Source organism: Chrysemys picta, chromosome 5 (assembly GCF_011386835.1).
Source record: "Chrysemys picta bellii isolate R12L10 chromosome 5, ASM1138683v2, whole genome shotgun sequence".
Taxonomy (NCBI): domain Eukaryota; kingdom Metazoa; phylum Chordata; order Testudines; family Emydidae; genus Chrysemys; species Chrysemys picta.
In genome coordinates this window covers 133,366,200-133,389,566 of record NC_088795.1, presented here as the reverse complement: position 1 = coordinate 133,389,566, position 23,367 = coordinate 133,366,200, and the positions used below count along the sequence as shown (strand labels likewise).

The 23,367-nt window shown below is 40.3% G+C and overlaps 1 protein-coding gene across 8 annotated transcripts in view; it reads left to right on the top strand.

Moving 5' to 3' along the window:
- The window catches only part of CTNNA2 (catenin alpha 2), a 766,120-nt gene that overhangs the window by 739,575 nt on the left and 3,178 nt on the right, over nucleotides 1-23,367 (top strand). For 7 of the 8 annotated variants that reach the window (XM_065597255.1, XM_065597256.1, XM_065597258.1 and 4 more), the window contains one exon: nucleotides 1,409-1,552. The exons of the other annotated variant lie outside the window; for it this stretch is intronic. In XM_065597255.1, the coding sequence (XP_065453327.1) occupies nucleotides 1,409-1,552 (144 nt within the window). The remainder of the gene's footprint in view (nucleotides 1-1,408; nucleotides 1,553-23,367) is intronic. 8 annotated transcript variants of the gene reach the window in all.

Below are 23,367 nucleotides of genomic sequence, written 5' to 3'. Positions count from 1 at the left end.
TGCTGTTGCATTTCCAAATGTAGTGAAAGATGTTCAGATAAAGAGGAAATAGCCTTGACCTCTGTTATTAGATGAAGTGATTGGTAGTAGGCATTAATCAAAAAGACTTCCTTTTGCTGTAGCAGAAGAGGAGGGAAACCAAAACCAACACAAGCAGAGCAAAGGATGTACATTAATCATTAGTGAAACAGAAAAATCATCCTGGGTAGATTACAATTTACATGATCCTTGTAGCAACTGGGCACCTAAGGGAAAATATTAGTATTTGCTCAGTGTAACTTTATAATTGACTTTTAAGAGCATTCCTTATACATCAACAACAACAAAAATTGGACCAGATTCTACCGCTCTTGCTCACATTGAGTAGTCCCTTACTCTGGGAGCAATGTGGCTACCTACTGATGGAGGTGCTACTCAATATGAGTAAATCTGGTACATTTAGCCCATTGTAAATATACTAATTTTTTAGCTGGGATGCCTAGTTGGGTTAATAAGAAAATCAAAACTGTAATGGATAATGGGAATATATACTGTAAAACCTGCTTTATGCAGAATTTGATAGAGCAAAATTCCATTTAGAGAGAATTAGAATGAACGTTCCCTTGGTAAACCACAATTCTGGTTATAGGGAAGTTTTTTTTTTCTCTGAGAGAATTGGTTTCAGTCTAGAAGGTGCCATTGTGTGTAATTCCTAGACTAAAATATACACTCTCTAAAGCTCTCACCTTTGTGTAAATTTGCTGATACTGTAAAGTGTGCTTTGTAAATAAATGTTTGCCCAGCATGTTTACCATTCCCCTCACTTGCTCTCTCAGCTCAGGCAGGCAGGTGAGAGAAAGTTGACTCTCCCTGACCACAATGTTTGGATTTTCATGCTAGTGAAAGTTCCCTGCCCTCTAATCTGATTTCTCTAAAACAGCTGGCCAAAACTCTCCTCTGACTTGTGTATGGACCAAATTCAACCCTAGTGTATATGTGTGTAACTCACATTGAAGTTGGTGGAATTCCAACTGCTCACGTCACCTTTATACGTGCATTCCCAGTGTTTAAAAAGATACACAAAAATGTTATTTTTTAATCCCTCTGCCAAATTCCCTAGTCCACTCTCGTGCAATCAATGGTCAACAGGGTAGCCATTCCTGGCCCTTCTAGTTTTCATCATTCATACAGCACCATAGCTCACTCTTCCCCTCTTAGCAAATTGTTCAGTACTTTTCTTACCTGTGGTAAGGGAGCAAGTGAGAGGAATCTCACAGTGGGGTTACTCACCATGGAAGAGTCCCTGTTTCCTTTACCAAGCATAGCTCCGTCAGCACACATTTTCTCCTCTTCTCCCCTCTGCACTAGGGTACAATATTTCTCTTGCTCTCTCTCTCACTCTCTCTTTTCTGTATCTCTCGGAAATCAGACTGGAGTTCAGAGCACTTTCACTACCTTTTATGAGGTAGAATGTGATGTCATAGATGGGGGCAGGGCTAGTCAACTTTCTACCCACCTACCCACCTGTGCTGAGGGAGCTACGCTTGGGAACGGAAGCAGTGACTCCTCCACGGTGAGTAACCTTGTTTCTAATTTATACTTTCATGTAAAGCTCTGACTGTTTTTTGGGGGGGGGAGGGGAAAGATTTTTAAGAGGGGATTTTGTTTGTTGGTCGGTTTAGTTTTTGGGGGAGGGGTTAAAGTACAGCACTCACACGAAATCAGTTGCATGTTATTTTTCTAAACTTTAAAAGATTTTTTTCTTCATTTCCCAATCTAAACTGTTGTGTAGACTTTCTCTGAGTTGTAAAATAGCTACCACATTCTCCTTCAGAGATGGCCACATTTTAGTAATGGGTGAAGGGATCCCGCGGAATATGGTACATATTAATTTAAGAGCCCAATCCTGGTCCCCTTGAAATCAGTAGCTAAACTTCCATTGAAGGTGAAGAATCAGGCCCTTACTTTGTAAAGTGCTTTGGGATTAAAGGTGCTTTATAAATGGAAGATATTGTTATTCCTGTATTTATTATTATTATTATTATTATTATTATTAACTGTGTAGATATGTCTACTTTTTTAGGATAGACGGAACATTTCTTTTCTCCAGATCTTCTATATTTATTATTTTTTCTGCTTAATTCTAAATATGTGTATGCCTACTTGCTGACATCAGCCCATTTTTAAGAACCTTTCTACAAAAAAAATATTAAAAAGGAGACAAAAACATATTAAGAAAACGATATAAGCCCAAAACACATGATTAACATTTAGACGCAAACTAGACACAATCTTTGAAATTCAAAGTCAAAGCTTCAGAATGCTGTAAATTAATGTTGTAGCTGAATGAGCTCTAACGGAATATCCTGGCTTTGCTGGTTTGTGTTACAGCCCTTATGTTATTTAAACATAGCTTTTATATTTAATAGTTCTTAAAGCTTGCTTTTCTTTTCTTGGGTCCTGGTATTACTACTTGTGTGTGTTTTTCCCCCCTATATCCCTCAGCATTTTAGAAAGACAAGATGGACTGCAAAGATCTTTTACTCTTGTTCTGCCTCTTGACAACTATTAAAGCTGTCACAATGTCAGAGCTCTCTTACTAAAGGGCAGAAGAAGGGTCATGTGAGGATTTTGGCCTCTAGGGATGGCAGAGATATTGCTCTTCTTGTTCATTTAAAGCTCCTTCCCAACTCTGTGTGGGGCCTTATCATATCACAGTGAACGGTACTGGAAGGTGGTAATGCATACTCTATAAATCAAAAGACAAAGAGAGCATGATCATAGCCTTTTCAACCTAAGTGTAATTTAGTCTGATGTATGACATACTTTTTTTCAGATGACTGGATAGCTCTGAGGAATTGGGTACAAGATGCAGAATCTTCCATCTCTAGGTCACTGACATATATTAGACATGCAGTGGGATCAGTGCATTTGTCACTTGAAGGCTATGGAGGGTTGGTTCCCCAAATATATCTTCCAAGATAAATGAGGGGGGGTCCACAATGGGCCAACCAGTGGATGGGGTTTGAATGAAGGACAGTAAAGGGATGGACATGCAAAGTGACACAACCCTAAGCAACAACAAATCAGGCAGATGCCTATGGCTAGTCATAATAACAAATTTCTGTCAGTACTATCTCAGGATTATAGTGGACCCTGCAGCCTGAAAGTGAAAGGCTAAATAGCCTATTACTAATCTACAGTGCTATCCACTTCCCCTGTTCAATTATTTTATTGGCAAATATGCTAAAGACAATAAAGAAATTGGGAGTACAAAGTACTTTTATTCCACACTGCATGGAATAAAATATTTATTCTGTCATTGGCAATATTTATTTTACTTTCTGGTATTTGTACATGAAAGTTACATACTTAAAGTAAGGTAAAAAAACACCCAAAAACGGTGGTCCAGTTTTTTTTCACTGATCTCATTTAGTGTGTAATATGGGCACTGTAACTGCAGCAGGCTGAGCAATTTGTTCCAAATATCCGCTCTTTGAACTAGTTAATCCTTCCCAACTTCTTTTACGAATTGAAAATTACTTGACAACACTATTTATTAAAAAAAAAATGAAGGCACACATCCAAGTTTGTCTTGGATCAGTTTGGCACTCACGCTGGCTAGCAGTGTAAGAACAAAAGAATTACTCAGGTTTAGCTATACATGTATGTGAAGCAGATAAACACACAGAAATCCTATGTGACTTCCTCAAGCACATACTGCTAAATTCTGAGTAGCAGCTTAATTATATGGCTTCAACTGCATGAATCCACACACATTATCAGTGTGATTAATGGGCATCCCTATGATTCCCAAATCCTCAACACTTGCCAGTCTGAACTCTCTCAGAAGTTGAATTAGAGGCTTCTTGGCTAGAAATGACTGTTATCGCCTCCTTTTCCTTTTATGATATTGGGAGTGAGGGAGGAGTTCTGAAATTGTGAAATGCTCCGTCTGTTCAAAAACTGGCAGCTGGCAGATGGAGGATCATCATTCTGCCCTCGTTTGCATTTTTTAGAGTGGTGTAACTCCATCGACATCAAATGTGTTACTCTTGATTTATCCCTGTTCCACTGAAAAGAGAGTCAGACCCATAGCAGTCGGGGAACCCTTCATGTTGGTTTAAATCACAATTTTTTTAAATCTTGTCCTGCGGTCACTTGAACCACTGGTAAAATGTTAAACCATAGCTGGCTAAATGCCATTGGTCAGAGGAACCAGGAAGGAGAATATGACCACCTTAACACCCTAGACTTTTTATCTGTAGGAGAGTCCTCTCTCAAAGGCATTAGCCAATCAGTCATCTGCCAGACTCACTTAACTAATAACTAATAATGCTACTTTGCATTTTCACAATGTATCTCATTTGAGTATCTCAAAGAACTTTGCAAACAATGTAGCCTCACAAAACCCATGGCGGAAGGATAAATGGCTTGAACAATGCCATCATAGCAAGTCATGGGCAGAAAGAAATCCATGGAGTCCTGACTCCCAGTCATGCTTTAAACCATTAGGTCCTCAGATAATTTTTGAGACACCTACCTTCCCTATCCAGGTCTCACCAGTTCCCAGTCTGCACTCTCCCTGGCAAAAAAGATCAAAACAACGAGAGCTAATGGGTGGGGGTTGGACGGAGGATACCAGCAATGAAAGGATGCAGCACCTGTACTGTATAAAACATCCCAGTTGACCACAAGTTCTGAAGATTGTATATCTTGTTGTTCTGAGAGCATCTTCTGAGTTAAAAAACTTCATCTTTTTCTGTCATTGCCATTGTTACTTAGTTGACCATTTCCATCATAAACCTGGTTGTATCACTGCTGGAAGCTGGTCCAAACAAGAGAATCTGGTGAAAGATGGTGATTCCGCAGAGCAAGGCTTCTAACAGCAAGAGCAAATATAAGAATTACATTTAATTTACACTACGTTAAATTTACATGAAAGAAGTAGGATGAAGGGAAAACAATAGTAATGGAGGTGACAGGATCAGACAAAGGAACTGAGGCAATAAATGACACACATAACAATTTTTCATCTTGTTATGGATTCCACCAAAACATTTGGCCAAAAAAAAAAAAACCACAGCCCAAGGGAGAGAAACCATGTTAATACAGAGGCATCTGATAGCTTTGCCCTCACGTAAGTTCTACCCTGAGCTATCCTTATTACTTCTTCCCCAGACGTTAGTTGCAGAGTGCAGTATATGGGAAGTACTCATGCTAATACAATTAGTGCTGCAAAAGAATTCTTGCCAACTCATTAGAAGTGACACCAGAGTCACCACAGTATTCTCCTGCAAAATTAGAAATAGCTTCAGAGTCATGGCCATCATTTGCCAACACCATTAGCAGAGATATCCAGGATAGCAACTTGGATTCACAGAAGCCCATCACTAAATGTTAGCTGCTCAATTGATTACACTGGGAACGTTGCTGACAAAGAAGATTTAGGGTATAAGAGGTATCAATCTGCTTAGGGTATCATAAGCAAGGTTTAGAGGCAACACCAACCATGTTCTCAGTGACATGCTTAATAGCCTTGGAATGTACATGAAAAAAATATGAGGTTGGGGATGGAATGGGGCTTTTGGAGAAATGGAGCCCATCTTGTACCCAGGTCCAGGCAAAAGTTTAAAAATATTTTGCAAAGAACATTTATCTAAATAAACCACTGGTCTTGGAGCCATGAGATCTTGGTGAGTTTTCACACTTTTGTAGCATTTTACAAACATTAGCTAATTCATAATCACAACACCCCCATAAGGTAAGTAATTATCTTCATTTGGCAGTTTGGAAAAATAAGACAGAGAGATTAAGGACAACAATTTCAAAAGTATCCACAGATGCTGTTTGCCATAATTCTTGGCCTGTTTAATTGGAGACAACAAGGAAATGATTTTTTTCAGAAATGCTAAGCACCCTCAGGATTCACTTACTGAACTGGGTGTTGTGGATTCTCAGTAGGTCTCAATAATTAGACCATCCATTTAGGCATCCAAAAATGAATTTACCCATATGGAAAAGGCATTTTAAATTATTTTGGTCTAATTGTATTGACCAAGGCCACAGAAGAAGCCCATATTAGAGTCAGAATTAGGACGCAGCAGTCACTTCTTCTCGATTCTATGCCTAGGCCACTGGACCACAATGTCTTTTTCATACTCATGAATTATTCCTTTTTGAGGCCAGACACTGAAAGAGATTCAGAGCAGAGGAAGTGGCTCAGATTCAGACAGCTGAGAAGGCTGTCATTGGTAGCATTTCATGCAACTCTGCCCCCATAACCATGAAAAAATCATGGATCCTCCACAAAATGAAGAGACACATGGCTATGGTTTTCACAGTTACCAAATACTAGCTCTAGGGAACTGTACAGAGAACCATAAATAACCCCAAATCTGTAGATACACCAGGGTTGTCTTCACAAAGGAAAAGGCTTCCTTTTATTTTCCCTTTTTAAAGTAAAGGCTGAGATTAGTTGTGTAACATTTCTAGGTGATTATAAATTGGAGAGAAGGATTGGAGGGAGGGTTGCATTATTCTGCATATATATAGAAATGAGTGTCCCAAGGATATTTAGTGCAAAAAATCTTAAAGCATGTGAATTACCTAGACTGCATTGTAAGTACCTTTGCATTTGTTGTTAAAGTTCCTTTCAAGATTCTGACGCTCAAAATAAAACTTTGACCAAATGAGTTATGATTTCCTAATGTAACTCGGTAACATAACATGTAATTGCTAAAGGAAATGGTGTTGAACCAGCCAAATCTGATGAATTGTTAAATATCTATTGATGCCAAATATGTGATTATTGTCCTCTAGCACTTGTCTTGAATGACCTCTGTTGCAAATTCTAAAAGTTGGCCAAATGGAGCATTATTCACTTAAATCCTAGTCCTGCAAACACTTTACGTTTGTAACTGTGACATTGAGCTCAATAGGACTACTTCTATGGGTAAAGTTATTCAGCTGTATAAACATTTGCAGAATTGACACAAGTGATGAAAAAGTGTCTTTGGTGTCTAAATTGGGCTTAATCCTGCTCATTTTACTCATTCAGGTAATCCCACTGAGGACACCAAAATTTGACATGTACAAGACTTCTCTTGAGAATAAAATGAGTGGGGATTGGCTCATTTTACTTCCCCTTGTTCTTTGTTCTTTCTTGGGATATCTACTGAATTTGTAACTCATTTGTTTGTGTTTTCATTTATTTGCAACGTATCCAGAAATTCCAAACTGCTTCTTTTAAGGAGTAAAATGGCCAATAGTATCTACATAATGAGCCACTTTATATTCACAAATAACATATTCGGTGATTGACCAGAATCTTCACATAACCTGTAACATGGGCTACGCCTGTGCTGAAAAATTGAGTTATGCATTTGCTAGCTGACGGACTATCATATCCACTGGAATATTAGATCCTCTGCTACTACCTGTGTGATCATATTTCATGTGGTCAAGACTTCTTTTCCTTTTTCCTTTTGCTATGGGCCCAGTCCTGCAAGGTTGAGCTCACTGAAATCAAAAGAAATCTTTCCATTGATTAGGTCTTGGATCAGGCCTTGAATGCTCTCACTGACTTCCGTGGAAATGGAGGGAACTCAACATCTTACAAGTGTTCAGCACTTGTGAGTTTTATACAAGATGCAAAATATTAGTTGGCAAGCAATGAAACACCATGCCAGTATAGAAGCAATGAACTGTTGTTCTGCCAATATCTGCCATTCAGCAGTGCTATTACATCCTATTCATTTCAGGACTGAATGTGATTGATGGTTTTAGTAAGCTCCCCTGAGGAAAACCATGTATGCCAGCAAAGTCATCCTCAAACTCTTCTTATGCTGACCTGGGCAAAGGCAACCTCAAGCATCTGAATTTAGTTAGGAAGCAATTTGCCTTGGAATGTGAGATATCATCTCAGATGAAGACAGGAAGATAACACATACACAGAGGTTCTGACAGTCTTACAAATGGAAAAGAAGTTGGACAGACACTTTTTTAGCAATATAGATTGAAATGCCACATTGTCCTGTTTGATCACACTGACAAAATCATGAGGAACAGCTGTGGCTAACACACTCTTATGAAAAGAAATGTGCTAGACTATGTGCTTTATTGATGCCATTGTACTGAAAGTCCATTGCACTTTGTGTCTGATAGTTGCCCTACTTGGTGTTGATTGTGCAATAACCAATCAACATGAGTCTTTTCCAGGTAAGACAGTAAGGAAAAACATGCACATCTCTCTAGTTGCTGTACCTGTTCTCTGGATAAATAAGCGAGACTGGTCTCCAGGGTTGGCAGTCTAACACCTTTATAGAAGCATTACATTCACTTGGAAAAATTGAAATATAAAAAAAAATCTAGATATATGTGTTACATCTTTAAACCTTCTCACAAAAGGCATGCAATACAAAATTCAAACCAGGAGGAGACAAATTAATAGTATTGACCAGCTACCTTATATCGACCTCTTATAGATGTAATAGCAACTGAATATGAAAGCCTGCACTTCCTTTCATGCATCTGACATAAATGGGTGCTCAGATTCAGGGAGGGTGTAATATGGGCACTGTAACTGCAGCAGGCTGAGCAATTTGTTCCAAATATCCGCTCTTTGAACTAGTTAATCCTTCCCAACTTCTTTTACGAATTGAAAATTACTTGACAACACTATTTATTAAAAAAAAATGAAGGCACACATCCAAGTTTGTCTTGGATCAGTTTGGCACTCATGCTGGCTAGCAGTGTAAGAACAAAAGAATTACTCAGGTTTATCGACCTCTTATAGATGTAATAGCAACTGAATATGAAAGCCTGCACTTCCTTTCATGCATCTGACATAAATGGGTGCTCAGATTCAGGGAGGGTTAGTGAAGAGACCTGGCTGTGGGTTTTATATACGATCTCAGGTTCAGGAGATGTCCAGTATCAAAGATGGACTGATTTGTGTGTATTTGTCTGCTTGTGAATCCCAGCATAAAATGTTTTATGAAGTTCTGGCTGTATGCAGACCACTCACCTGAATTTTTACCTAACCGACTTCTTGTTGGATCATTGGATTCTCAAGAAACTTTTTATTCTGGGCAGCTTTAGTATCCATGCTGACAATGCATCTTCTGTGATAGGTTGGGATCTTGCGCCTTCTCCAAAGTATTGTTTGACTCAACCACTCTAGGAGACGTAATCTTATTTTATTTTTGTGATGGGACCTTCATCCTCGCCTCCACCCTGTGATCAGGTCTTTTCCTCAAACCAGATGTAGGAGGGACTGTGTCTGTTATCCATCCACAGACACTAAAAGATCCAGCTGAGATGGCAGAATGGTTTCGAGGATTTTATTGTTGTAACATTCGATTGTACAAGAAATTGGATGCCTTTGCAAAGAGAGTTGAAGTGTTCTGCAATATGTGGATAATATTAACTCATTACATTTAAAGCAATGGCTTTGTAGTTTTCTCATGTGTGATCTACTCGTTTGCTGTATTTTTAATGCAGATGTCAAATACAAACTTTCTAATATATTTACACTGGGTGTGACAGGGCGCTGTGCAGGAACTCCTGAGCCACCCTCTGTCACCTCTGCTCCAATTAAGGGAGGTAAATTGGAGCTGGCTAGAGAAACCTGCACCTGTTTGCAAAGGGGAAATAGCTGCCAGCCTAATTATCCTGGGGCTGTATAAAAGCCTCAGAGGAAGGAAGCCAAGGGAGGCAGACAGAAAGGCGGAAGCCAGGGAAGGGAAGGAGCATGGTACCTCTGCCCTTCTGGGTCCAGAGGCTAAGAAGTCCTCAAGGCTGGAACCCCCAAGCTGTACCTGGTGAGAAGGTGGTGGGATGGCATTATATAAATAAACTGCACTGGTGACTGCTGAGCTAGAAGGTCTTGGAGCGGTTTTTGGAGCAGAGAAGAGGCAGGACCAAGTGGGACCCTACTATGCCTTGTTACACTCGGATAAAGAAACACTGCATCCCAAATAGAACCCTCATCCACATGTCCATTTTCACTGCCTCCCACGCCACTCTAGCTAGTTAGAAATTTCAGATTTTTCCCCCATTGCTTTAAGACTACTGAACCAACAACACAAGGATCTATATCCCTGCTTCCTGTGGGATTTAGGACAGACGCATGGAAGAAAGTACAGTTTCTTAACATTCAGTTCCTAGCAGGATGAAAAGAAGCCAATAATAATAATACTTACATAGCTGTAGCTGGAGAACATTAAAAACTCAGTGGCTTCCATTTGGCTTGTGTTCCATATTTTCATTTCAAGTGTTAAAATTTATGCTCTCATGATACCTCATTCAAAGGCTAAATGCTGACAATTTGGAACATCAGCCATTGACATAAGACTGGCATTTTGAGAAAGCAATTTCTAAAATTTCAGCTGGCATGGAATTATTGCTAATGGATGACTGCTAAAGCACATAAACCTGATCCTTTGTGCTACTACAACAACAGGCCTTTCTTACTCTAGAGTCTATAATTTGAGAAAATGTGCAATAGGGACCAATCCTGTCAGGGGCATGGTCTAGCTGACCCAATCAAGCAAAGCTGCTGTAAAGTGTCCTAACTCCATTGAAATGAGCTACAGTGAGTTACTCCAGCTAAGAATCTGGCCCAATATATTGTTCAGTACTAGAATATATGGGCCAGATTCTGATGTAAGGCCATATCGACACTAAGAACATTTTACTGATACAGCTTTTTTTGTGCCTTTTTTAAAACTGGTATAGCAATACCACTATACTGGAGGGCTGCATTAGAAGAAAATGGTTTATGAATCAACCAACAAAAGACGGAATACATGCAAAGCTTTATTGAGAGGGACAATGAGAAGCCAGTATAATTAGATGGTACAGAGTTAAAGTCTGTGCAACAATTTAAATACCTCAGTTCAGTGTTGAGACATGCGAGGACCATGGAGCAGATATTAGGGGTCACATGAAGAGCGCTTGGTGCAAATGGAAGGAGTTGACAGGAGTTCTCTGCAATAAGAATATGGCAAGTAAGCTAAAGAGCAAAGTGTATAAGACCATAATTACACTAGCCATGACATATGGGTCAGAAAGTTAGTGGATGAATGAGAGAAGAACAACTACTTCATACTGCCAAAATGAGAATGCTTAGGTGAACACTAGGAAGACAAGAGTTGATGGATGGGGTCACACAATGAAATGGTGTGAGTTATCATGCAGGTGACCCCCATCATGGAAAAGCGGAGAGAATATCAACTAAGATGGTTGGGTCATGTGAGACAATGAGACATGGGGTGTGTTGGTCAGAGAGTATCAGATCTAGTAGTCATGGGACAAAGACCAGGAGGAAGAATGAGAAAAAGTTGGTTTGAGATGCCAAAGTAGGACATGAAGAAAGTTGGTGTCAGCTTGGATAAAGCAGTCAACAGGGTGTGCTTGGACCTGAACAAGAGCTGCTGACCCCAACTAATAGGACAAGGTGAAAGCAAGAAAAAACACTACCAGCAAAGTGCTCCTAATATGGACGCAGTTATACCAGCAAAACTGCACTTTGTACTCATGTAATTAAACCTCCCTCAACAAGCAAAACAAACTGTACTGGTAAAAGTGCAGCTTTGCTGATATAGCTGTGTCTACACTAGGGACCTCCATCGGCACAACTGCATTGGTCAGGGATCATACCTCTTCACTCCCATGACCAACATAACTGTGCCGACAGAAGTCTGCATTGCAGACAGAAGGCTGCATTGCAGACCTGGACTAAGTTACACTAAATCCATTGTAGGTACTCTGGATTTAGGCCTTAATTCATCAAGGTACTTAAGCACATACCTAAGCTGAAGTGAGTGAGTAGTCTTATTTGAAGTCCCCTTAAAGTTAGCAATGTGCTTAAGTACCTTGCTGAATCAGGGCCCTGCATCAGTATAAATAAAATCAGAAGGGGATTTCACTGGGGTCAGTGTGGCCGTGGTATTAGTTGTCTGTGATATACAGGAAGTCAGACTAGATGATTTGGTGATCCCTTGTGGCCTTAAACTTGATTACTTTAAAGGCACATCTCCACTGCACACTCCTTTCAGTGGCATGCAGAGTACATACACGATATTCCCTCCTAGTACGGGGATAAATATCAGTGTAGACAGTGAGAGAGTTCTCAGATGAGCAAAGACACACCTTGACCCTGTGGGTATGTACCCAGGTATATACCTTACATGGCTCTCTATTTGCCCAAACAGCGCCTTCCCTGCTGACACTGCTGTTTTTAGCAGTGTAGTGTCCCTCTTTCTACTCACTGCTGGAGTCTTTCCTCACTGCATTGAAAAGACCCTACAGAGGGGAAAGACTCCAGCAGTGTGGAGGCAATGGAGAAAGGCTCCTGCAGCTCCCTGTGGCAGGGGAAAGCTCTGACAGCTCCCTGCAGCGGGATAAGACTCCAATAGGAAGGAGGTGCCTGAGCCTTTCACCACTGCAATGAAAAAACTCCAGCACCTGGGAAGGACTTTGGCAGTGGGGAGGCAGTGGGAACAGGTTCTGGCAGTTCCCTGCTGCTGAGCCTTTCCCCACGGCCTCGTCCCTGCTTTCACTAACACATATAGCTACACGCTGCAGTGTGGACGCAGCCGCTTTTGATTGTGGAATGTAGCTAAACATACCCTACCTGCTGCTGCAAGTGATATGCCGTGTACAAGTAGCATAACAGTGAAACATGCACTACTGATTACCTCCACACACAAACTCCATCTTAAATTAACACTTTAAAATATCTTCAAACTTTCTAGTTCACTACCATTTGACCATTAGGGTTTAAGACCTTTTCTACTGGATGACCATTGCAGGGCTGGATTCATATCTGATTACTTAAAATAGCTTTAACTTTGATATATACAAGGGTCCTAATTTTTCAAACAGGTAATCTTTATCTCTGGGTAATTGCAGAGTGTAAAAACAAAGTGAAAGTTTTTAGGGCTGATGTGAACATTTTTGTTAATTTTTAGGATCATTCACATGGCAGCCTTTAACCATCAGGAGTTATGGGTCAACCGGGTTGATTTACAATTAATTTAATTAAAATTATGTATTATTGACCTATTATTATAGATAGTTTTTGAAGAAGTAATAAATATTATTCTATCTCTTCATTTAGCTATTAAATGTAATTTAAAATGTAGCTAAGTTCAGTGAATATCTTCTATTATATTTATCTCTAGATATTTTGTTTTCACAAATTAAATACCTATTTATATTAAATAGACATTTTATATAAAGAAAATAAAATGGGATCTATTTTTTTTTCTTTTTTGGCAATTAATATTGGTCAAAGTGATTTATTCAGCAATACAAATGCATCCTCCTGGTCTCTCTATATCATGTGTGTTTGCCTCTGTGTGTGTCTTCTTTTATTAGAACACTACTTATAGTTTTGGATATTGTCATAATGAAACTGGTAACCAACCAAGTTCAATGTAAGTCACTTCTCAAAATGGCAATGATTCATGTTATATGGAGGAGCTACCCATAATTCTTGGTACATTTGTCTGTTTCTCATTATGATGAAAGAAATGGTATGAAAAACCTTGGTAAGGATGCAGAATGTGTTCAATATAACTAAGTCTGCTTGGGAGTCCCTATGGTTTACCTACCTATAATTGAAAACAATGCAAATGACAACAAGCAATCAGTGGATTGGCAAATTATGAAACACAACTGCCTACCTAAATGAGTTAAAATGTCAACATGTCAGGAGGAGTAAGTTAATTAGAAACCAATGGGAAAATAGCAAGAAAATGGGGAAGATACTTTGTTTTCTCTAGCTAACCATGAAACCTTTTTAACATCAGTGTCATGCCCACATTCCAGTTTGGATAATAGCATTTTGCTTACCTACAACACATTGCCACATAGTTTCAACTGATTAATGCATTTTACTTTTCTTCAGGTCCTGTCCCCAGATCCAGGAAAGCACTTTATTACATTGACTTCAGTAGAATTCCTCATGTGCTTAAATGAGTTGGTGGATTGGGGCCTTAGCCTGTTGTGTAGTGTGACTTTTAAACAACCCAGAGATGGTTGCATTTGAGTCCTGGGTGTAGTGATTCCTATATTGGTTGTCATTAATGCATACTTGTAAAACCATAAAATGCTTTGGGATGGAAACCACTACAGAAATGTCAGGTGGCATTACTATAATTGTGAGAAAAATATACATTTATTTATATAGGATTTGAAAAAAATGATCTCCCACTGATAACTCACCCACTACACCAAGTTAATAACTCCACCTCCACGAGAGGCATAGCACTTAAGTTGATGTAGTTAGGTTGATGCAGTGTCAATGTAGACATTGTGTTGCTTACGTTGACAGTTGACGCCTTTCAGAAACCATCCCATAATGCTCCACACTGGCAGTTAAATTGGTGCAAGTGCTTCACACACCACCTACAGAGGGCGCATAGTGCGGATATGTAAAAACTGATTCAATTACTTCGATAGCTGTACGTTTAAGTCACTTAGTTCAACTTAATTTTGTAGTATAGACTTGCCCTTTGCCTTAAGACACAGCTCTGAGCAAGGGCTGTTGTAGAAGGTGAGCTGCCACAGCAGTAGCTCCAGGAGGCATTATTCCTCATATACCTTTCTGAGTCACAATTCCTCCCTTGTTTCCTCCCGGCTCCTCCCAGGGGATACTAATTTACTGCTGGCCTGTACCAGAAGCTAATTGGCCAGTACTACCCCTACAACAATGGGTGGAATGGATCCAAGGTTCTATCCATTTCACACTTCTTCCTTGCTACTTGATCTGGGAAGGAAGAAAGCAGATGCATAGCACTGCTTATTTCTCTCCATCCAGGTCCTGTTAGCCAGAGTCGGGGTGTAAGAGGGTCCTGCACAGTTATGTAATCAAAGTCTCAATCCAGCCCTTACACTGCTGTTCAGTGACTATCCCAATGGTGCTGTTGTAACATTTTAAAATATATGATCACCAAGAATAAGAATAATTAAAAAAAAAAAAAAACTAACCCGATAAAGCCAATCAGATTAAACAATAACCATGAGTACTAGTAGTAAAAATTAATAATTCATACATTTTAAAGCCTAAAGGGACCACTGTCATGCTCTAGTCTGACCTTTTGCATAAGACAGGCTACAGGACTTTCCAGTATTAATTCCTGCTTCAAGTCCAGTAGCTGTGATTGAACAAATCTTTTTGAAAAACATCCATCCTTGATGTAAACGTTTCCAGTAATGGAGAATCAACCACGAGCCTTAGTACGTTATTCCAATGGTTAGTTATTCTCACTGTTTAAAATTTACATTTCATTATGACACTGAATTTGTCTAGTTTCAATTCTGGCCGTTGTATCTTGTTACAGCCCTGTCTGCTAGGTTGAAAAACCCTTTATTATCAAATTTCTGTTATCTACGTAGGTATGTATAGACTGTGATCAAGTAACCCCTTACTTAACCTTCTCAAAATAAACAGATTGAGCTCTTTGATTCTTTCACTGCAAGGCATATTTTCCAGTGCTTTAATCATTCTTGATGATCTTCTGTTAATCTTCTCCAGTTTATCAACATCCTTCTTGAATTTTGGACATGAGAACTGGACACAGTATTGCAGTGATGGTCACACCAATGCTGAATATGGAGATATTACCTCTCTACTCTTCTTCAATATATCCCTATTTATACATCCAAACATTGCATTAGCCCTTTCAGCCATAGCATCCTTCAGGAAGCTCATGTTTAGCTGAATATCCATCAAGTCTTTTTCAAAGTCACAGCTTTCTGGGATAGAGTCCCCCACGCTGTAGGTATGGCCTATATTCTTTGTTCCTAAACATATGACCTGACATTTGGCTTTATTGAAACTCACTTTGTTTGCTTGTATCAGCATGTTAAGCAATCCAGATCACTATGTATCAGTGACCTGTGCTCTTCATTATTATTTGTTTCATCTGAACACTTTATCAGGAATGATTTTATGTTTTTTTCCAGGTCACTGATACTAATATTAAATAGTATAAGACCAATAACAGATGCCTCCGGGACCCCATTACAAACACACCCACTCAGTGATGAGTCCCAGTTTACCATTATATTTTGAGACCTATCAGCCAGGTATTAAACCATTTAAATTAACCTTTTTGGTTTTGTATTATTCTGTTTTCTTAAACAGTTGTGTAGAGCCGAGTCATATGCCACACAGAAGTCTAGGTGTACATCAATACTATTACCTTTATCAAACAAAATTACAATCTCATCTAAAAATTATATCAACCGAGTTTGGAAAGATTTATTTTCCATAATCCCATGTTGATTGTCATTAGTTATATTACCCGCCTTTAATTCTTTTTAATCAAGTCCCATATCAGTCATTTCATTACTTTACCCAGGACTGATTGCAGGCTGACAGGTCTATAATTACCTGGATCATCCCATTTACCCTTTTAAAATATTGGTACTCTGTTAGCTTGCTTCCAGTCCTCTGGAAATTCCCCAGTTATCCAAAACCTATTAAAAATCAACACTAATGGTTGAGAGTGCTCCTCAGACAAATCTTTTCATAGAACCATAGAAATGTAAGGCTGGAGAGGATCTTGACAGTTCCTGTAGTGGAGCCCCCGCACGCTAACACAGCATCAAGTAAACCTATATAATCCCTGACAGATGTTTGTCTAACCTGTCCTTAAAAAACCTTCAGTGATGGGAATTCCACAACCTCCTTTGGAAACCTGTTCCATTATAGAACTATCCTTATAGTTAGAAAAATTGACATACTACCTAACCTAAATCTCCCTTGCTTCAAATTAAGACAATTACTTCTTGTCCTATCTTCAATGGCCATGGAGAACAATTGATCACAGTCCTCTTTGTAGAAGCCCATAACATTTTTGAAGACTTTTTTCAGGTCCCCCTTCTCAGTCTTCTTTTCTCAAGACTAAACATGCCCAGTTTTTTTCAACCTTTCCTCATAGGTCAGGTTTTCTGAACCTTTTATCACTTTGTTGCTCTCCTCTAGACTATCTCCAGATTTTCCACATCTTTCTTAAAGTGTGGCATCCAAAACTGGACACAATCCTGCAGCTGAGGCCCCACCAGTGTCAAGTATATCGGGACAATTGCCTCTTGGGTCGTAAATATGACTCTCCTATTAATACACCGCAGAATTATATTAGCCTTTTTTACAACTACATTACATTTTTGACAAGTTTCAGAGTAACAGCCGTGTTAGTCTGTATCCGCAAAAAGAAGAACAGGAGGACTTGTGGCACCTTAGAGACTAACAAATTTATTAGAGCATAAGCTTTCGTGGACTACAGCCCACTTCTTCGGATGCATATAGAATGGAACATATAATGAGGAGATATATATACACACATACAGAGAGCATAAACAGGTGGGAGTTGTCTTACCAACTCTGAGAGGCCAATTAATTAAGAGAAAAAAAACTTTTGAAGTGATAATCAAGCTAGCCGAGTACAGACAGTGTGATAAGAAGTGTGAGAGTACTTACAAGGGGAGATAGAGTCAATGTTTGTAATGGCTCAGCCATTCCCAGTCCTTATTCAAACCGGAGTTGATTGTGTCTAGTTTGCATATCAATTCTAGCTCTGCAGTCTCTCTTTGGAGTCTGTTTTTGAAGTTTTTCTGTTGTAATATAGCCACCCGCAGGTCTGTCACTGAATGACCAGACAGGTTAAAGTGTTCTCCCACTGGTTTTTGAGTATTTTGATTCCTGATGTCAGATTTGTGTCCATTAATTCTTTTGCGTAGAGACTGTCCGGTTTGGCCAATGTACATGGCAGAGGGGCATTGCTGGCACATGATGGCATATATCACATTGGTAGATGTGCACATTTTTGGCTCATTTTCAATATGTGAGCCACTATGCTCCCCACCCCCAGCAGTACTAGTGCCTAACCAGTTATTCCCCATTTTGTATTTGAACAGTTGGGTTTTTTTAATTCCAAATTGTAGTACTTTGGACTTGTCTTTATTGCATTTCATCTTGTTGATTTAAGACCAATTCTCCAATTTGTTGAGGTTATTTTGAATTTGAATCCTGTCCTCCAAAGTGCTTGCAACCTCTCCCAGCTCAGTATCATCTGCTGATTTTATGAGCAGACTGTTCATTCCAGTACATAAGTCATTAATGAAAATACTGAATAGCACCAGACTTATGACGGATTCCTGCTGGATTCTAGATACGTCTTCCCAGTAAACCAGTAAACCATTGCTAATTACTCTTTGATTATGCTCTTTCAACCAGTTATGCACCCATCCATGGTAATTTCATCTAGACCACGTTTCCCTACTTGGTTTATGAGAATGTTATGTAAAGCCAAGATATATTATGTCTACTGCTTCCACCCTATCCATTAGAACAGTAACCCTGTCAAAGAAGGAAATTAGATTGGTTTGATATGATTTGTTTTTCCCCAATCCACTTTGCCTATTACTTATTACCCTTTAATCCTTTAGATGCTTACACATTGATTTTTAATAATTTGTTCCAGTATCTTTCCAGGTATTGAAGGTAAGCTGACTGATCTAAAATTCCTCAGATCCTCTTTGTTCCCTTTTTAAAGATGTTTGCCTTTCTCCAGACTCCTGGTACCTCGCCAGTCCCCCATAAGTTCTTTAAGATCATCTCTAATAGTTTGAAGATTTATTCAGGTAGTTCCTTAGTACCCTAGCGTAAATATCTTCAGGACCTGCTGACTTGAATACATCCAGTGTATCCAACTCTTCTGTAACTTTTTCTTTTCCTATTCCAGCGACACAACTTTCTCACCAAAGAGAGAAAAAGATGAGCACTGCATTGAAAAAGCACATTGGATTGTGAAAGATCAGGGTTCCGTTCCTTCTGCTAGCGCCACTCTCTCTCCTTCTCTAAATCATAGGGTGACTGCTGGAAAGAAAATGCTCTTCCTATTAAAACTGAGTCATGATTTTCCCCCCATTAAGGATGTAATAAAAGGAAGAGGGAAAATTCTTCTACGTTTTCATATTGTTGGGGAAAACATTAGCAGTCTCCCCCCCCCTAGTTTTGTAACTATTGCTTTTTTTTTATTCAGACACTTCTGATTATGGTGTGCCTGTAAAAGAAGCAAAACATCCTTATTGCCACAAGACTCTGGAAAATTCTGCCTCTATTTCAGGGAAAATATATCACAGCATATAAGCTGATCACACATCCCTCAAAGCCTCATGCAGTTTTTTACACCTGAAATTATCTTCTTGGCAGATAATAGGCTCTGCTGCTCCAGTTCTCTAACCTTGCATTCATTAATTGCAAAGTTAGCTTGTAGCAAAGTCTTTTTTTTCCGAATGATTTGTGCCTCCTCTTGGGTAGATGGCTGTTTTAACCTGAATGAATGACCAGGCTCCAGTGGAATGATTCCAAGTTTCTTTAAGAATTGTGATTCCTTCCCCACCCCTCTTTGCTGTTGAAGTTTTATGGCACAATAGCCTACGTTTATCATTTATGACTTAGAGGGCTTTTTCCCTAAATGAAAGCAAAAAGTGATCCAAGTAGCAGAACTCTTGAAAATATATCACTTGTATAGCTTGTCAAAAAGACTGTGTTAGCTATTATCACAAAGGGTATCATCACATTAATAATTCCCTTTCCATTGCTAGGGAGTGGAGTTTGCTTTCTGTGTCCGCACAATAACATCCTGCTGTTGCTTTTATTTTCAGTGTTAATTTCCCCTTTTCAGTTATCAGCATTACATATTTGGGAAAGTGTGTGTGTTTCTGTGCCCAGACTGTGTAGGAAATTAATACATCAAGCTCCTGATTCACTATTGCATCTGTTCGGTGCCAGTGTACTCTGCTGATTTCCACAGGCCAGCTTAAAACTGAAGTACTGCAGTGGCATAGCAAGGCCTAAAAGTGAATTGAAGTGATGCTCATTCGGATTAATTCTTCTCTGCTGAACCAAACTACAGGCCAGGACCTGGAGGCAATAAGGAACTCACTTAGGTGGCCAAATTGGATATGGGGGATAATTCTGAGCAGGTTTGGTGGACATTCAGGACCTAATAATGGTAGGGGCTTTTCATAAGCTTTCAGCGCGTGGAGACATATTAGAATGTAAATAAATATTAAGACCAATGATGGGGTGTCTGGAACTCATCCTTAGATTAGTACTGGTGAGGATGAGCAGCCCTTTAATAACAAGTTGAAAAGGAGGGACAGGTGATTAAAGAGGCACAAAACTAAGTGATATGATTTTCTGAGGTGCTGAACATCACTGGAAGCCGCCGGTGTGCTCAGCATCTTTGAAAATCAGACCACTTTTTTACTTATCCTGGGGTACATCTACACTGCAAAAACAAACCCTGTAGCAGTGAGTCTCAGAATCTGGGTCAACTACTTGGGCACCCAATAGAGGCTAAAAATAGTAATGTAGATGTTCCCGCCCAGGCTCTGAGATGACCCCCACACACACACACGCTGGGTTTCAGAGCCCGGGCTTCGGCCTGAGCTGGAATGTCTACCACACTACTATTTTTAGCTCCATAATGTGAGCTCTGTGAGCCCGAGTCAGTTGAACTGGGCTCTGAGACTCGCTGCCATGGGTTTGTTTGGTTTGGGGTTTTTTTGCAGTGTTGACATACCCTAAGGCCCAGGTCCTCGCACACTTATATGCATGCTTACCTCTAAGCATGTGACTAGGCCCATTGGCCCCTGTGGAATTACTTACATGATTAACTGCATGGGGTAAGTGTTTGTAAGGTCAGGCTGTAAATATGGATTTAGGTGCCTAACTTTTGAAGTTTTGAAAATGCTTCCCTTAATGGTTCTGTGCTTTAGTTCACACCTCCTCTAAACTGCCTATAATCCTTCCCTCCTCAAAGATTTCTGATGAAAATTACAGTTTGTCAGGCTCTTTGAATTATGCAGCTGAAAGGAGTTCATGGTAGCTCAAAGTATTTTGGCTGTCCCACATTGATTGATTACAAAGGAAATGCTCCTTGACTATATATACTGTATCTATGCATGGAAGTTTCAAAAAGAATCATTTCAAAATGAGTGTTTGACTGTAGCCCTCGGTCATAACTTAAAATACCCTAATTTAATAGAGATCTGTTATTTGCCAACAAACATATAGACAGCATTATAAATCGGGCAGTGGTTTGGGTATAGTATAATGGGTCGCCCCATCTCAAAAAAGATATATTGGACTTGGAAAAGGTTCAGAAAAGGGCAACAAAAATATTTAGAGGTATGGAACGGCTGCAGTATGAGGAGAGTTTAATAAGACTGGGACTTTTCAGCTTGGAAAAGAGACGACTAAGGTGGAATATGATAGAGGTCTATACAATCATGTGGAGAAAGTAAATAAGGAAGTGTTATTTACTCCTCATAACACAAGGACTAGGGGCCACCAAATGAAATTAATAGGCAGCAGACAAACAAACAAACGGAAGTATTTTTTCACACAACCGACAGTTGACCTGTGGAACTCCTTGCTGGAGGATGTTGTGAAGGCGAAGACTATAACAGGGTTCAAAAAAGAGCTAGATAAATTCATGGAGGATAGGTCCATCAATGGCTATTACCTAGGATGGGCAGGGATGGTGTCCCTAGCCTCTGTTTGCCAGAAGCTGGGAATGGGCAACAGGGCATGGATCACTCGATGATTACCTGTTCTGTTCATTCCCTCTGGGACACCTGACATTGGCCACTGTCAGAAGACAGGATACTGGGCTAGATGGATCTTTGGTCTGACCCAGTATGGCCGTTCTTATGTTCTTATGTTCATAGGCGCCAACTTTCTCCGGTGCCGGTGGGTGCCCACGCCTCCTGCCCCTTTCCCAGCCCCCGGCTCTGCCCCGACTCCACCCCATCCCCGGCCCCGCCCCCCATTCAAACCCCGTCCCCTCCCTGCCCCTATTGGATCCCTTCCCCAAATCCCGGCCCCGGCCCCACCTCTTCGCCCAGTGCCCCGCGTTCCCTCTCCTCCCCCCCCCCACCTCCCTGCCCCGCAAATCAGCTGTTTCATGGCGCAAACGCTGGGAGGGTGGGGGGAGAAGCAGGACGCGGCGGCACACTCGCGGAGAAGGCGGAGGTAGGCGGAGGTGAGCTGGAGCAGGGGGGTGGAGCGGGGCCACGGGGAGCTGCCGGTGGGTGCTGAGCACCCACCAATCTTTTTCTGTGGGTGCTCCAGCCCAGGAGCACCCACGGAGTCGGCGCCTATGCTGTGTTATGTTAGCTAGTCTCCATCAGCATGGTTTTGATGAAAGCTCAGTCAATGTGTTTTGCCCTTCCAATGACAAACCACTGGCTTCAGCTTTGATTTAATGGCCTAGCAGAGGCATTGAAAAACCTCAAATCAGGTGCTACAAATATGCATCTGACTGTTAGGGCTCATCAGCAACAAAGGGTGGCACAAAAGGAAGCACACAGAACCAAAAGTCATTGCAGGCAGAGAGGGGGGAAAGGAGCAAGAAAGTGTAGGAATGCAGCATAACATGTTGTGAGAGCCGATCACTCTCAATGTAGAATACGAAGTTAACAGTGCAGTGAACATTTTCTATTACACATGTGAAGTGCAAAAGGTCTGAAATAGGGTGCTGGTGAAGAGCACACTGATGTTTTTTATATGTAAATCACTCCCACTGCATTTTACAAATCTGGGTGCTGTATAGATATCATCTCACTGGATTTTGGAGGCTCCATTCTTGTGCAGAGCAGGGACGGTAGAATCCTTGTGTCTCCCTCTCCATGGAGAAGCTGCAGAGTGTGACTCACCGCTGGCAGTGAGGGATCCCTCTTTTCCTACCTCTGCTTCCTTCTGCTTTGTGAATTCACTTGCTCTCTCACACATCCTCCAGGCCGCTGGAACATTGTTAATAATACTTTGACGCTGCCCATTCCCACCTCCCCTTTCTATTCTTGGAGGGGCGGGTTTCTTTCTGGTTATATTTTGAGCATGTTGATTAGGGCAACATCCTTGCTTATATTTAGTAACACAAAGAGTTTTCATAGTGCCCATGTATTCTGCATATTACATGTTTGATGTTGCCTTTGTGTGTATTTTGCCTTTTTAAATATACATGCAAATTGTTGTGAAAGATGAAAATGCATCACCCAAAGCTGGGGCTGGAGGGAACCCAGGCAGGGAAGAGGCACATTAGGAATATTGTGAAATTGACTGGGAAAGTAGAGTAGGACAGAAGCAACGCTATGGTAAGTCGTCTCATCTGACATAGTCCCAACAAGCCTGAAAACACTGTTATTTTAGTGGAAAATTAAACCTGTTGAAATGAGGACCTGGTTGGTTTAATAACAAGGAACTAACCCCACACTTTTGCAGTGTTTTGGAAAGAACTACCGGAACATGGTAACTTGAGCCCCAGTTTAGCAAGTCACTTAAGTCCAGCTCCTCAAAAG